The sequence below is a fragment of the Sciurus carolinensis genome, chromosome 3 (assembly GCF_902686445.1).
Source record: "Sciurus carolinensis chromosome 3, mSciCar1.2, whole genome shotgun sequence".
NCBI classification, from domain to species: Eukaryota; Metazoa; Chordata; class Mammalia; order Rodentia; family Sciuridae; genus Sciurus; species Sciurus carolinensis.
This window is the reverse complement of record NC_062215.1, coordinates 1425447-1437746: the sequence shown is the minus strand read 5'-3', so window position 1 is coordinate 1437746 and position 12300 is coordinate 1425447. Positions and strand designations below refer to the sequence as shown.

The 12300-nt window shown below is 64.0% G+C and overlaps 1 protein-coding gene across 4 annotated transcripts in view; it reads left to right on the top strand.

Annotated features, from left to right (window-relative positions):
- Bahcc1 (BAH domain and coiled-coil containing 1) overlaps positions 1-12300 on the top strand; it is a 60838-nt gene that overhangs the window by 31332 nt on the left and 17206 nt on the right. For all 4 annotated transcript variants that reach the window (XM_047545106.1, XM_047545103.1, XM_047545104.1 and 1 more), the window contains exons 4-10: positions 4928-5050; positions 7807-9516; positions 9732-9840; positions 10163-10353; positions 10467-10625; positions 10877-11124; positions 11284-11614. In XM_047545106.1, the coding sequence (XP_047401062.1) occupies positions 4928-5050; positions 7807-9516; positions 9732-9840; positions 10163-10353; positions 10467-10625; positions 10877-11124; positions 11284-11614 (2871 nt within the window). The remainder of the gene's footprint in view (positions 1-4927; positions 5051-7806; positions 9517-9731; positions 9841-10162; positions 10354-10466; positions 10626-10876; positions 11125-11283; positions 11615-12300) is intronic.

Here is a 12300-nt window from a genome sequence, read left to right as displayed (position 1 = left end):
GCAATTGACAGCGCAGGTCCTTCTCTCTGGTGTCCCCTGTGGTGGCTGTCCTTTGTGGGGGCATCAGCCTTGATCACCAGGAGGGGTCTCCCTGGGGTGGCATCCCTGGGTCTGATGGGGGCGGCTCCCCAGAGGTGCCCCTGTACGGTGCTCATTGGCCAGCGGAGTCCCGGGTGCGACGCCACCACACCAAGAAGGGCGTGGCCGGTGCAGGGCCGAGCTGCCATCCTGCATGCTGGCCAGAGTGGGGGCCTCACCCAGGTTGCTCTGAGGATTCTCAGTTGCCTTCCCCAGCCTGACGCCGTGGTGGTGCGACCCCAGCCCTTGCCGACACAGCCGGCCTGTGCTGCTGACCTCGCCGGCACGTGGGGGGCCTGAGGCTGGGGACTGCTGGGGATCCTGGGCAGCCTGCCCCTGCCTCTGCTCCAGAGGTGCCATGGAAGCCTGGCTCTCTCCCCAGCTCTTACCGTTCTTCAGTCCCGGTGGCCCAGGAGCTGGGTACTCCAACCCCTCAGGGGGTCTCAGGTGGCTCCCCAATGCCAAGCCCTGGGAACTGCACTTGACATCTCCTGGGGAGGTGAGCACCTGGGCAGGGGCCCAGCAGGTGTCCGGTGGGGAGGACATGGGAGGAGCTGTCCCAGGGTCATCTGCAGGCGCTGATGCTCAGATGGCAGGCGGCCGGCAAGCTTGCTGCCCCGGCCTGCCTGCTGGGCAGTCGTGCTGCCTGAGTGAGGCTTCGGGCTCCTGTAACCCGCTGGCTGTGGCAAACAGACTGCAGTGGAAGTGCACTGCCTCCTGGAGTGGAAGGGACGTCCCCTGCCAGAGGACCGGCCTCGAGCTGGCATGGGTGTTGGTGCATGTGGCAGAGCCCTGAGTGCCAGGTCACGAGGAGCGGGAACCCAGGTGGCCTGGGTTTCCACGGGGACCCGGACAGTTCCCCCCGAGGCCCTCCTGCCCCTTCTGGGTAATCATTAGGAGCCCCCAGCCCGCCTTCCCCAGCTGCCCTCCTGTCCGCCCTGTCCTTCAGTCGCTGCCCGCCTGGCAGATGCCCTCCTCCAACCCTCACCCTCTCCAGACTCCTGTGGCTTCACCATGCCCATCAGGTGCTGGGTCCCTGAGCATCTTCTCCCCTGGGCCACTGTGTCCCAGGACCAGGCTCTGGCCTCCCAATAGTACTGGCAGTGGACATGTCCGGATGGGTGTCCTCAGGGAGACCTCCGCTGCCCCCTCCAGGGCTCTTTCCCCAAGATAGCTGGGGACTCCAAGGCAGGCACCATTCCTTTGGGGTGAAGGAAGGCTGAAGTGAGGGAGGGAAGTCCCGGGCCTTGACCTAGCAGAGTGTGGGGCCCAGCAGCTCTGGTGCTGAGTCCGAGCACCCCAAGCCTGGTTGCAGGCCTGGCCCCACCCCGCCTGGCCTGGCGCCTGTGGCCCTCTCTGCTGCTCTGGCCTCTTCCCACCGTCCTGGGCCATCCCCCACCTGGGCAGTTTCCTTGGTGTCTCCCTGGCCTGGCCACACCACCCAGGCTTCTCTCTTGGTTCTGATCTCCAAACAGCTCCTTTGATTCATGAAAATCATTTTTTATTTTCTTCCTCAGTTCAGAGAGTGCAGTGTTTGGGGGAAGAAGAAAGGCCTTTCTATCACTGGGCAGGGCAGACTTCTTCTCCCCGCCTCGGCCCCCGCCCCGGGCTCCCCTGCCCAACCTGTGCCTTTCTCCTTCCTGCCCAGCACCCCATCCTCCTCCTTTCACCCCAGCTCCCCATCTGGGACCTCAGAGGTTGGGGCCTTGGGCAGGCTAGAGGTGGGGAGCTGGCCAGGACTTTGGGCTGGGCCTTGCTAGATTTCTGTCCCCACTCTCTGGCCTGAACACCACCAGCTGAGGCTCAGAAGTGGAGGAAGGCACAGGGCCACCACCCTCACACTGCCCCCAAGGGCCCGGGCAGGAAGGAGTCTGCTGCCCAAGAGCAGCAGGCGGCCAGACCTCCTGAGGGGCACAGGGAGGTCCATGCCTGGGAAACTGCGTCTGGGAAGGAGGAATTTACAGACTTCTGTTTACCAAAACGAGGCCCGTAAAACATTTAACAGCAGCCAATTACGGGGGGGACAGCTGCACTGGCTTAACCAGCCCCCCAGGCCCTGCCCCCCTGCTTGTCCACCCCACCCCCATCCCTGAACCTTGTCAAGTCTTCCAGGAGCTGAGTTTAATCTGGTAAACATCTGCTGCAGATGTGTTCCTCACACACCAGGATAGCAGGCGAGCCTGCCAAGACTCAGCCTGTTCCTCGCCAGTCTGGGTGGCTGCAGGGGCAGGCCAGGGGTGGGCACGGTCCCCAGGTCCTCGACATGGCCCAGGGGTGGGCCCTCAACCAGGCTCCGCTGGACCCGCAGGCTTCAGCCCCTCTCGGAGCTCTCAGACCTCCCTGGCAGGCAGCGGGCCTCCAAGAGCGTTCGCAGGTTCCCCTGGACCCACTGAGTCAGAGAACACCCAGGGCATCACCAGGGCTGAGCGCTGGTCTGCCACCGCTCATGGCCCCGCGGGCACGGCGCCCTTGGCGGGGGAACCACAGATGTGGCACCCTTGCCCCTGTGGGTCCTGGGGTGCCCTGTCCAGCTGGAACACGATGCAAGCTCTGCCTCTGAGGCCCTGACCCTCCCTGTCCCACCCATAGCCCTGCCCACCAGGCCTGGCCACCCCTTGACCTCAGCCTACAGAGGGCCACCTCTTAGCTCCCCTCTGTTGCTCAGGGTGGGTTCCAGGGTGCCAGCCTCCAAGCACCACAGACATCCCCCAAGACTGAGTTGGAGCACCCCGACTGTGCTGGCCTCCATCAACTCCAGTATCCAGGCAGGTCAGCCTCTGGCAGGGCAAATGTCCCAGCCCTTCTGAGGCTGTGAGGACAGACACAGGCCTGCAGATCTGTCCTGTAGTTCTGACTTCCAAAATGGTGTTTCTAAGTGTTCTGTGGAAGCCTTGGCCCACGAGTTGTTAAAGGAGTCCACTAAACGGCCATGGGGTTCTGTGGTCAAAGAAGTTCAGGAGCCAGGTGCAGTAGGACTCACCTGTGTCCCACCTAATCGGTAGGCAGGAGGATCACAAGTTCAAGGCTAACCTCAGCAAGGGATGAGGTGTGGCTGGGTGGCAGAGCACCTCTGGGTTCAGTGCCCAGTACCAAAGCAAACTTTTAAATAAATTATCTGAAAATGGTCTGGGGTGTGGTTCGGTGGTGGAGTACCCTTGTGTTCCCCGTACCGGTGAAAAAGGAAAGAAAAAATCGGGAAACAAAGTAAAACAAGGGGAGTGACGCGGTCTGCTGCAGGACTGGCCAGTAACTTCGCACCCCATAGGGAGTCCTGATGCCTGGATCTCAGGGGCATTGTGGCTCAGGGCACCTTTCAGCAAGTGACCAGTATGACGGGTGTCCAGACGCTCCCCTGGGAGGCTCCCGTGGGACCCACACAGCATGCCCCTCCAGGGAAGTCCCAGATTCCTGCTCGCGCCACCTCCCGAGCAGCCCGGGAAGTCGGACAGCGTTGGAGAGCTCTCAGGACAACAGTGGGGTCTCCAGGAGAAACTCCCTGGGTCCTGTCCTCCAGGGGGAAAGGTCAGTGTTTTGAGTGTGGCAGGGTGTCGTGGAGTTGATGCCCCAAGTGTCCAGCTCAGACTCTGCCCAGGGCTTCCCTTGGCCTCAGTCTGCAGGGCCCGCTGCCAAGCAACCGATGCTCACTGTAGGCCCCAGGGCCACCTGAGCCCCATGGCCAATGGCCCCACGTCCAGTCTCCTCACTCCACACTGAGGACATCCAGTCCCCCTCAGGAACCCCCACAGGCCACATAACACATGGCATCAGGGTCTGGCCAGGAGGAGCTGGACACCTGGCACTGGGGTGTGAGGCAGGCTGGAGGAGACCAGGTCCCCACGCCTGAGGCTGCCATGGTGATGGCAGTGGGCAGGGTAGGGGTCTGGTGGGTATGAATCTGTTGAACGCTGCCAACGTCCAGGTCCCCTGGATCCCCTGCCAGACCTGGAAGGACCACCCATAGGTGGACACTCCTGGTGACTGCTGATGGCTCTGGGCATCCACTCTGGGCCTTCCAGAAGGGCTCTGGGGGGCGCATCCCAGGCTGGTGCTCAGTCGCCTCTTCTGCAGGCTGGATCTCGTTTGGGTGGGAGGTAGAGTATGTGTCCAAGGTGACGAGAGCCACCCGAGTTCCAGGGCCAGCAGGGTGAGACAGCCCCAGCTGTGGTAACTTCCTGTGCTGGGCAGGGGCAGTCCCTCGGAACTTTGGTGGTCTCATTGGACTGGACCCCTCAGGTCAGGGGTGACTCGAAGTCCCCAGCGAGGGCTGGGAGCTGCAGCCTTACTCATGGGGTTCTTCTGGGGCCAGTGCTGACGCTACAGGGACCAGCTCCCTTTGCAGATGACGGAAATGGAGAGGTGGGCCTGGGCGGAGAGTTCATTCTGCTGGAGACACTTGTGCACCCCCGCCCGGCTTTGGTTCACTCGGGGGCTCCTGCGCAGCGTAGATGGGCCAGGGATGTCTGCTGGCTGGGGTCCTGTGGATGGCGCAGGCGGGTTGCTGGGTCTGCAGGGCGTCTCTCCCCTCCTGAGATACCTCCCAGACCTTGGTTGCTCCCCCACCGAAGCACCTGCGGCACCAGTGCTACTGGAAGGGAAGCAGAGGCGCGCTCCTCCAGCCCCCTCCCCAGCCCACCAGCGTCCAATCTGCGCTGTGCGGGGGGATGGTATCCGTGGAGTCAGAGTTAGCATGATGTATTGATGGGCTGGTTTCCCACCGGCAGACTGTGTGCAGGGCTCTGAAGGGTTTTGCTCCTGGGCCGTCCACAGGCTTCTTGCCTCCCTGGGCTCAGGACAGTGTGGGCCAGGGGGCCAGGCGCTGCCTCTCCAGCCAGTTCCCTTGCCTCTCTAGCTCCAGCGTACCCCAGGTTTTCGGGGAGTCTGGCATCCACCTTCCTACCCGTGAGCCACTTGGATCACCATGGAAACAGCAATGTTCTCTACGGGCAGCATCGTTTCTATGGAACCCAAAAAGGCAAGTGCCGCCTGGGGCCTAACACAGGGTGCAGGGCATCCTGAGGGGTGGGCGGGTGGCAGGCTTCTGGGACACATACCAAGGCAGCCAGCCCGGGGGCACCCTCAGGAGGCGTCCAGCCTAGTAGGTCCCCTGGAGGGTGTAAACCCTGGGTCTAGGACCACCACCAGGGGCAGGTGGGGTTCCCAGGCTGGGGAGCACTGGGGAGGGAGTCAGCTGACTCAGCTCAGCTCCAGGGAAGGACCGTGGGGCTTGGCCTCCACCTCCTCCATACCTGGCCATGCCCTGCACCTTCAGGCAGCCAGGGGATCCCGGGGTGCCTCAGAGGAGAATGTCCTCAGTCAGGGACAGGGAGAACCATAGAAGCCTGCTTTGCCCCACTCACTTGCAGCACCTAGGCTAGAACAGGGCTGCTGGACACCCACCCCCAAGTCCCCACCCCTGCCTTGAGGTCAGGCAATGCTGACAGCGGCCACTGGGGTAGGACCAGAGCAGAGCCGTGTCCTGGAGACAGAAGATGGGCTGCTTATTCTGGTGGTAGCAGATGTCACCAGAGAGGGCTGTTGGGTTTGGGTCTTTGCTGGCAAGATGGAGCCAGTGGGCCCCCGGGTGTTACAGAAGGCGGGGGAGGCTAAGGTAGAGGTCACAGATCAGGAGGCTGCAGGAGAGGCGGCTGACTGGAGAGGGCAGGGTGGGTCCAGAGGCTTCACCCCGTCTCCAGGTAGAGGTTTTTCCTGGAGGGCCATTTCATTTACATTTTAGAAAGCGCCCCCACTAGTGGGCACCCCAGGGTGGTCCCTGGAGACTGGGCAGGTATTGGGTCAGTGGCCACCCTTAAGACGAACTGTGTGTGATAGGACTTGAATGCAAACGTGGAGCCCCACAGGACTGGAGCCAGTGACGTCAAGGAATGGGCTGGGGCAGGGAAGGGCAGAGGGTCTCAGAGCCAGTTCCTGGCCCAGGCTGTGGGAGGGGCTGCTGAGGAGGCCCAGAGGAGAGGGGTGACCTCAGCTTAGATGGAGAGGCTGCACGCTGGGTCACTGGACACTCACAGCCCATCAGGGGTGAAGCAGCTCCTGTGCAGAGACAGTCCACCACGTCCCTGGGGAGCCCCAGTGAGGCAGAGGAGCCAGCAGGGCCTGGGAGGTGAACTGGACTCCCAGGGATGCAGCAAGCTGTCCAGGGCCCGGGTAGCTCTCCTGCTGTCCCTCAGTACCTTCTCACCACAGGCCCCAGACTCAGGGTGTGTCCTGCTTGTCTGGATTCCCTCAAGACAACTGTGGGCACCTGCAGACTGACTGGGCCTGGAGGATCTGGCCACGCCCGAGGGGACTGTCCTTTGGGCAGCAGAGCCCTGGCCCTTCAGGCCGCCAGCTCCCCCAAGCTCCTGTCAGCCTCCAGTGCCTGCAGCTGTTTTGACAAGAGTTTGTCAGGGGTAGGCAGGTGTCTGGTCTCAGCCCCAGAAGTCCCGCCCCTGAGCCAGGGCCCCGGGACTACAGGGGCAGTGGGCCTGCTGGTGTGGAGGCAGTGCTGGCCCTCTGGGCTTTCAGAATGTTGTGGTGGAGCCTCATCCAAAGAACTCTATTTGGTTTTGGAAACTGAGCTAATTAGGTTTCTCCTGGGCTGCCCTCTTCCCCCTTGTTTCCAATTAGCAGGAAATTGACAAGGAATTTACATGACTGAGGACAGTTTTACAAGTTCCAAGCCTTTCTTTTGTTTCCCCCTCTGTCTGCTCCCTGGCTCTGGGCTTTACCCAGCCGCCCACCCACCCAGCTGGGCCAAGGAAGGGACAGCCCCCAGGGTCCCCAGGGTCCCTCCAGGCAGTGGCCTGGCCCCAGGTTGCTGGGTGTGGTCCCAGGGTTGGTCAGAGAGCAAGGAGCACACCCTACCCGGGCAGGGTTTGCCAAAGATTCAGGGGCCCCACTGGGCAGCCAGTCCATGGACCACAGAGGGCACCTGGCACTGCAGCCAGGCTGGGTGGGACCCAAGCTTGAGGGGGGGTGGATGCAGGGGCCACTCTCCTTCCTTGCTGTTGCAACCTGCTTCAACCCTCCCCACCCATGTCCACCAGCCCAAGAGAGCAGCAAGCTGTCTAGGGGCAGGGCAGTTCCCCAGGCTGTCCTGAGTGTGGCCCCCACATCCCCCACCCAGCCCATCCTTCTCCAAAACCCGCAGCCTTGCTCCTCAGGGGGTCATGCCACTTGGGGGTCCTGGGGGGCTGCAGGCATCCCAGCACATGGGGCCATCCACAGTACTTGACCCAGGCTGCAGGGGCTCTCTCACTGGTCCCTGGCCAGCCAGCTCTGCAGTGGCTTACCTCACAGGTGCCCCTCACCTGAGCCCACAGCACGACTACTTTCTCAGCCCTGCATTGTACTCCCCCGAAGCAAGTTCCCCACCCCTACCCCCACCCACCACTCCCAGACGTGGGGACCCACCTCCCTCTGAAAGTCTGCGGGACCCAGGGACAGAGTGGGTGGGGAGCAAGGAGCGGTGCCTATGGGGAGAGAAGCTGTGGAGGTGGCTGCTGGTGGCGGCTGGCCCACTCTGAATTCACGTAAAGCCACTGAACTGTACACTTAAAATGGTACAGTTCATTGTGTATTTTCACCACGAGTTTTTAAAAAATGGAAACAGAAACCTTCCCTAGGAGCCAGAAACCTTGGGTAGGCGCCAGCTGGGGCTGGGGAGGCTCCTGCAGCATGTTCTTGGGGTCTGGGCCCCACCCCGCTGACCTGGGCTCCCTCTGCTCACAGATAACTTCTACCTGCGCAACCTGCCCCCCCAGCCCACGCTCCTGCCCGCCAACCACAGCTTCCCCGGCCTGGCCCGCACTGCCCCTGCCCACCCCTGCAGCCGGGAGCGCGGCGAGGCCGGCCCGCAGCAAAAGGGCCCCAGGGAGTTTGACCGCTTCCTCACGGCAAAAGAACTGGGCAAAGAGAAGACCGGCAAGGCGGTGGAGGAGGACGGTGGCAAGGAGCGGCACAGGCTGGTGCCCCCCGTGCCGACCGAGGGGCCCTGCAAGGAGGCCGGCCCCGCACCCCGGGGCTCCTGCGAGGGCCGCCCCAAGCACCTCACCTCCTGCCTCCTCAACACCAAGGTGCTCAATGGCGACATGGGCAAGGCAGCACTGGCCAGCTGTGCAGGGGGCGTGCTGGGGCGGCCCAGTGCAGGGGTGGCAGCCTCTGGACGTGCCAAGGAGGTGGCGGGCACCCCCGAGCCCGGGCCGGCCTTCAGCGAGTGCCTGGAGCGGCGGCAGATGCTGCACCACACGGTGTCCTACACGGTGCCCTCCGGCCTGCCCGCCGGGCCGCCCCCACCCCTCAGCACGGCCGCTGGCTCCTTCCCCTGCCTGCAGCTGCACACGGGCCCGGATGGGCTCTGCCCACTGCAGGACAAAGTCTCCCGGGACCTAAAGGCCAGCGGGCCCACCTTCGTGCCTTCTGTGGGACACCTGGCCGATAAGAGCCGCCCCTTCCAGGCGGCCGAGGCCTGTGCTGTGGCAGGCGAGGGAAAGGACCGGCACCTGGATGGGGCCATGGTCCCCGACCACGCTGCAGCCTATGGAGTCTCCTACGCCCACCTGAAGGCTGAGGGCAAGGGCGAGCGGCGGCCGGGGGGCTTCGAGGCGGCCCTCAACCCCCGGCTGAAGGGCCTGGAGTACCTCAGCACCCGCCCCGAGGCCTCCTTCCCTGGACTCCCCAAGGGTGGTCTGGACAAAAGTGGCTACTTTGAGTTGCCCACCCATTCCCAGGACTGTGCTCGGCCCAGTAACCAGGACCTGTTGGGTGCGAAGGCCACCCAGGCCTGCTGCACTTTAGACAAAGCCACCAACAAGGAGGCCCCTGCCGCACCCCCTGGGGCCCAGAAGGTGGCCCGGATCCGGCATCAGCAGCACTTGGCAGCCCCTGAGGTGGAGCCGGGGGGCAGCGGGGCCGAGGTCAAGCGCAAGTCCCTGGAGCTGGCATCTCTGGGCTACAGCGGACCCCACCTGCCCCCGTGGAATGTCCAGGCTGGCCAGGGCACCACCATGCCCATCAGTGAGGAGCGCAAGGGCAGTGCCTACCTGGACCCCTTTGGCAGTGGCCTGCAGCAGACGGCCCTCCTGTCCCAGGATCTGCCCACCCCACCAGATGAGGTCTCGGCCATGAAGAACCTGCTCAAGTACAGCAGCCATGCACTGGCCGTGGGCCAGAAGGCACCCTTTGTGGGCCTGGGCAGCCTCAAAGCCAGCTGTGTCCAGCAGGAGACAAAATTCCCAGCCTCCAAGGGCCCGGGCACAGTGGAGAGGCCGGACTGTGCCCGGAGCCGGGAGCACGAGGCTGCACAGGCAGACGGGGAGGTGCGGCAGCCGCCTGTGGGCATTGCGGTGGCCTTGGCCCGACAGAAGGACACGGTGAGCCGGCCCGAGACCACCTACAACACCAACAACGGGCGGCAGGGCCGGGCTGCCCCCACTTTCAAAGGTACGGCCCCTCACTGGCAGGGAGGCGGCTGGCAGGGGGTCCAGGACCAGCTGGCCCTGCCTCTGTCAGTGCGCCCTATTGGCTCCTCCGAAGCCCCCAGAGCCAGGGACCCTCCCTCATGCCTCAGCTCCCAGCTCACACAGGGTCATGGCTTGCCTCGCCCAGCGGTGCCCTGGCCACCCCATCTCATCCTTCTGCCCTCTAACCCTGTGCAGCTGGTGGAGGCCCCCGTGCCACACACACCCTGGACCTGGAGGCTGAGGAGGAGAGGACACGGCTGTGTGATGACCGCCTGGGGCTGGCTGGCCGCGAGCTGCTGCTACAGTAAGAGCCAGGCGGAGGCCCTGGCAGGGGTGGCACATCCCAGACGGCTCACCCACTCAGGGAGGGGAGACGGGGTGCAGTGGCCAGGAAACCAACTGCGGCTGGCCTGGCAGGGTCACACTCACCTCCAGCCTTTCCTGAGGGCTCTGCCCGCTCCCCTCTGCCAGCAGGGCCGCTGTGGGAAGGGAGGCCTCTGACATCAGGCCCAGAACCGGGGGTCACCTGTCGCCCACCTCCAGCTCCCCTTCAGGGCGATGGCCCCGGGGTTGGGGAGCCAGGCGGGGTCAGCCAGGTGGCAGGGCTGATTCTGGTGATCTTACAGGGACAACAAAGACCTCGTGGAATTCGCCCGGATTCACCCCTCAAGCAGCTGCCCTGGAGAACTGGCCCCCCACCTCATGATGCAGGGTGGCCAGCTGGGCGGGGACCCAGCCCCCCACCCCCACCCCGCCCACCCCCCATGGCTGCCCCGCACCCGCAGCCCCTCCTTGTGGATGGGGGGACATTCCTATGGTCAGTGCTCTGAGGGCAAACGGGGGCTGGCCTGGGCTGGACTTTCAAACGTGGGAGACCTGAGAGTGATGTGGGTGCCCCCCGAACCTGATCCTGTGACCTCTGTTCCCCAGGCCTCGGACACCCTGCCCTGCACCAGAACCTGCCCCCTGGCTTCCCCGCCTCCGTGCCCGGCTCTGTGCCCTCCGTGTTCCCCCTCCCCCAGGATGCCCCCGCACAGCTCCTCATCCTGCCCTCGGAGCCCACGCCCCATGCTGCCCCCCACGCGCTCGGTAAGGGCCTCCGGGGCCTGGCTGTTTGCACCTGGGGCTGTCGGCAGTGGGCCTGGTGTGGGGGACAGTCTCTGGGAAGTGGGAGAGGGAGAGGCAGGTGCCTGGCCAAGGCCCAGGAGGGACTTTGAGGTGGATCATCTGGGGACAGGGCTGGGTGGACTGGGGAAGGGAGGTGGTCTGAGGCGAGGGGAAGCCGCCAGGGTAGGCCCTGGTCCCTGGCTGGAGCTGACTGCCCTCTGGCCTGCCTGCAGCTGAAGTCATGGACCAGGCCTCACTGTGGCCCCCCATGTATGGGAGCCGGGGCCCCACCTCCCACATGCAGCACCCGGGCCAGCTCCCCGTGTACTCCCGTTCTCAGCTGCTACGGCAGCAGGAGCTGTATGCCCTGCAGCAACAGCAGCAGCAGCAGCAGCAGCAGCAACAGCAGCAGCAGCAGCAGCAGCAGCAGCAGCAGCGAGCTGCCCAGGCCCTGGAGCTGCAGCGGGCCACCCATTTCCAGGTACCACCTCAACAGCCATAGCCAGCTGGGACCCAGGGCAGTTGTCCCCCTCCCCATCCCAACCTGGCCGGCCCCAGGAGCCCTTCATGCCTCCTGCCAACAGTGGATGCACAGGTGCAGAGGGGGCCACCTGGCTGAACGTCTCCCCCAACTCAACAGCGGAAGCCTGAGGACCACCACCTGGAGCTGGAAGAGCCCACCCAGGAGAAGGCCCTGAAGTCCACCCACAAGCCAGTTGCCTTAACCCCCATGGCCAAGAGCGGCCCCTCGCCTGCCGCTGCAGGCCCCGTCAAGCTGTCACCCTGCTGCCACTCACCCACCCTGAAGCCCCCTACCAGCTGCCCAACACCACCACCTCGTCCCAGTGCCCCCTGCACTTTACCCGTCTGCCCTGCCCGCAGCCCAGGGCCCAGCTCCAAGCTGCCCAACGCCGAAGACAAGAGTGGGGAGAGCCGGCGGGCCGGAGCCACCCTCGCCACATTGGAACCAGGTGAGCCTGGGCAGCACTGTTCTGCCCCACACTCCACCTGGGGCCACCACCCCCTCCTGGTGGGCAGAGCTGACTGGAGGGTCTGCTTGCCACCTACCCAAGCCCCCTGTGGGGCCCAGGACAATGCCACCTTCCCCTCCTTCCCTTCTCCCTCTGGATGGCCCACAGAGAAGGGAGCATGCAGGTCCCCACTGCCTCTCTCCCAGCCCTTGGCAGGGGGACGGCAGGGCAGGAGGTAGGGCAGGAGGCAGTGCAGGCCCTCATGGCCAGCACTGGGGGCCTGTGGGTGATGATGTGGCAGGGCCATGGGGACTCCAGAGCAGGACCTGTCCCCAGCCCTGACCCTGGGTCTCAGCAAAGCTGGGCATCTCTAGTCATCTGGGGCAGTGGCCCCTGCCTGGGCCTGAGCAAGGAGGGCCTGCTCCCTGCCCTGCCCAACAGCCACCCGGTTCTCTGAATCAGGCTGAGAACTGAACTCTGGAAACCCGTGTGGCGAACACAAAACCCGTCCCAGTTCCACAATAAGGATACTGAGCCAAAGAGGTTTTGTGTTGTTTTTTCTTTCTTAGTTTCTTCCTTTAGTTTTTTTTTTTTTTTTTTTTCCATTGCAGTTAATGGGGCGTAATGCTTCACACTGCCGGCTTGTTATGGTCCAGAGAAAACCCTGGTTCAGGCATCACGTTTAA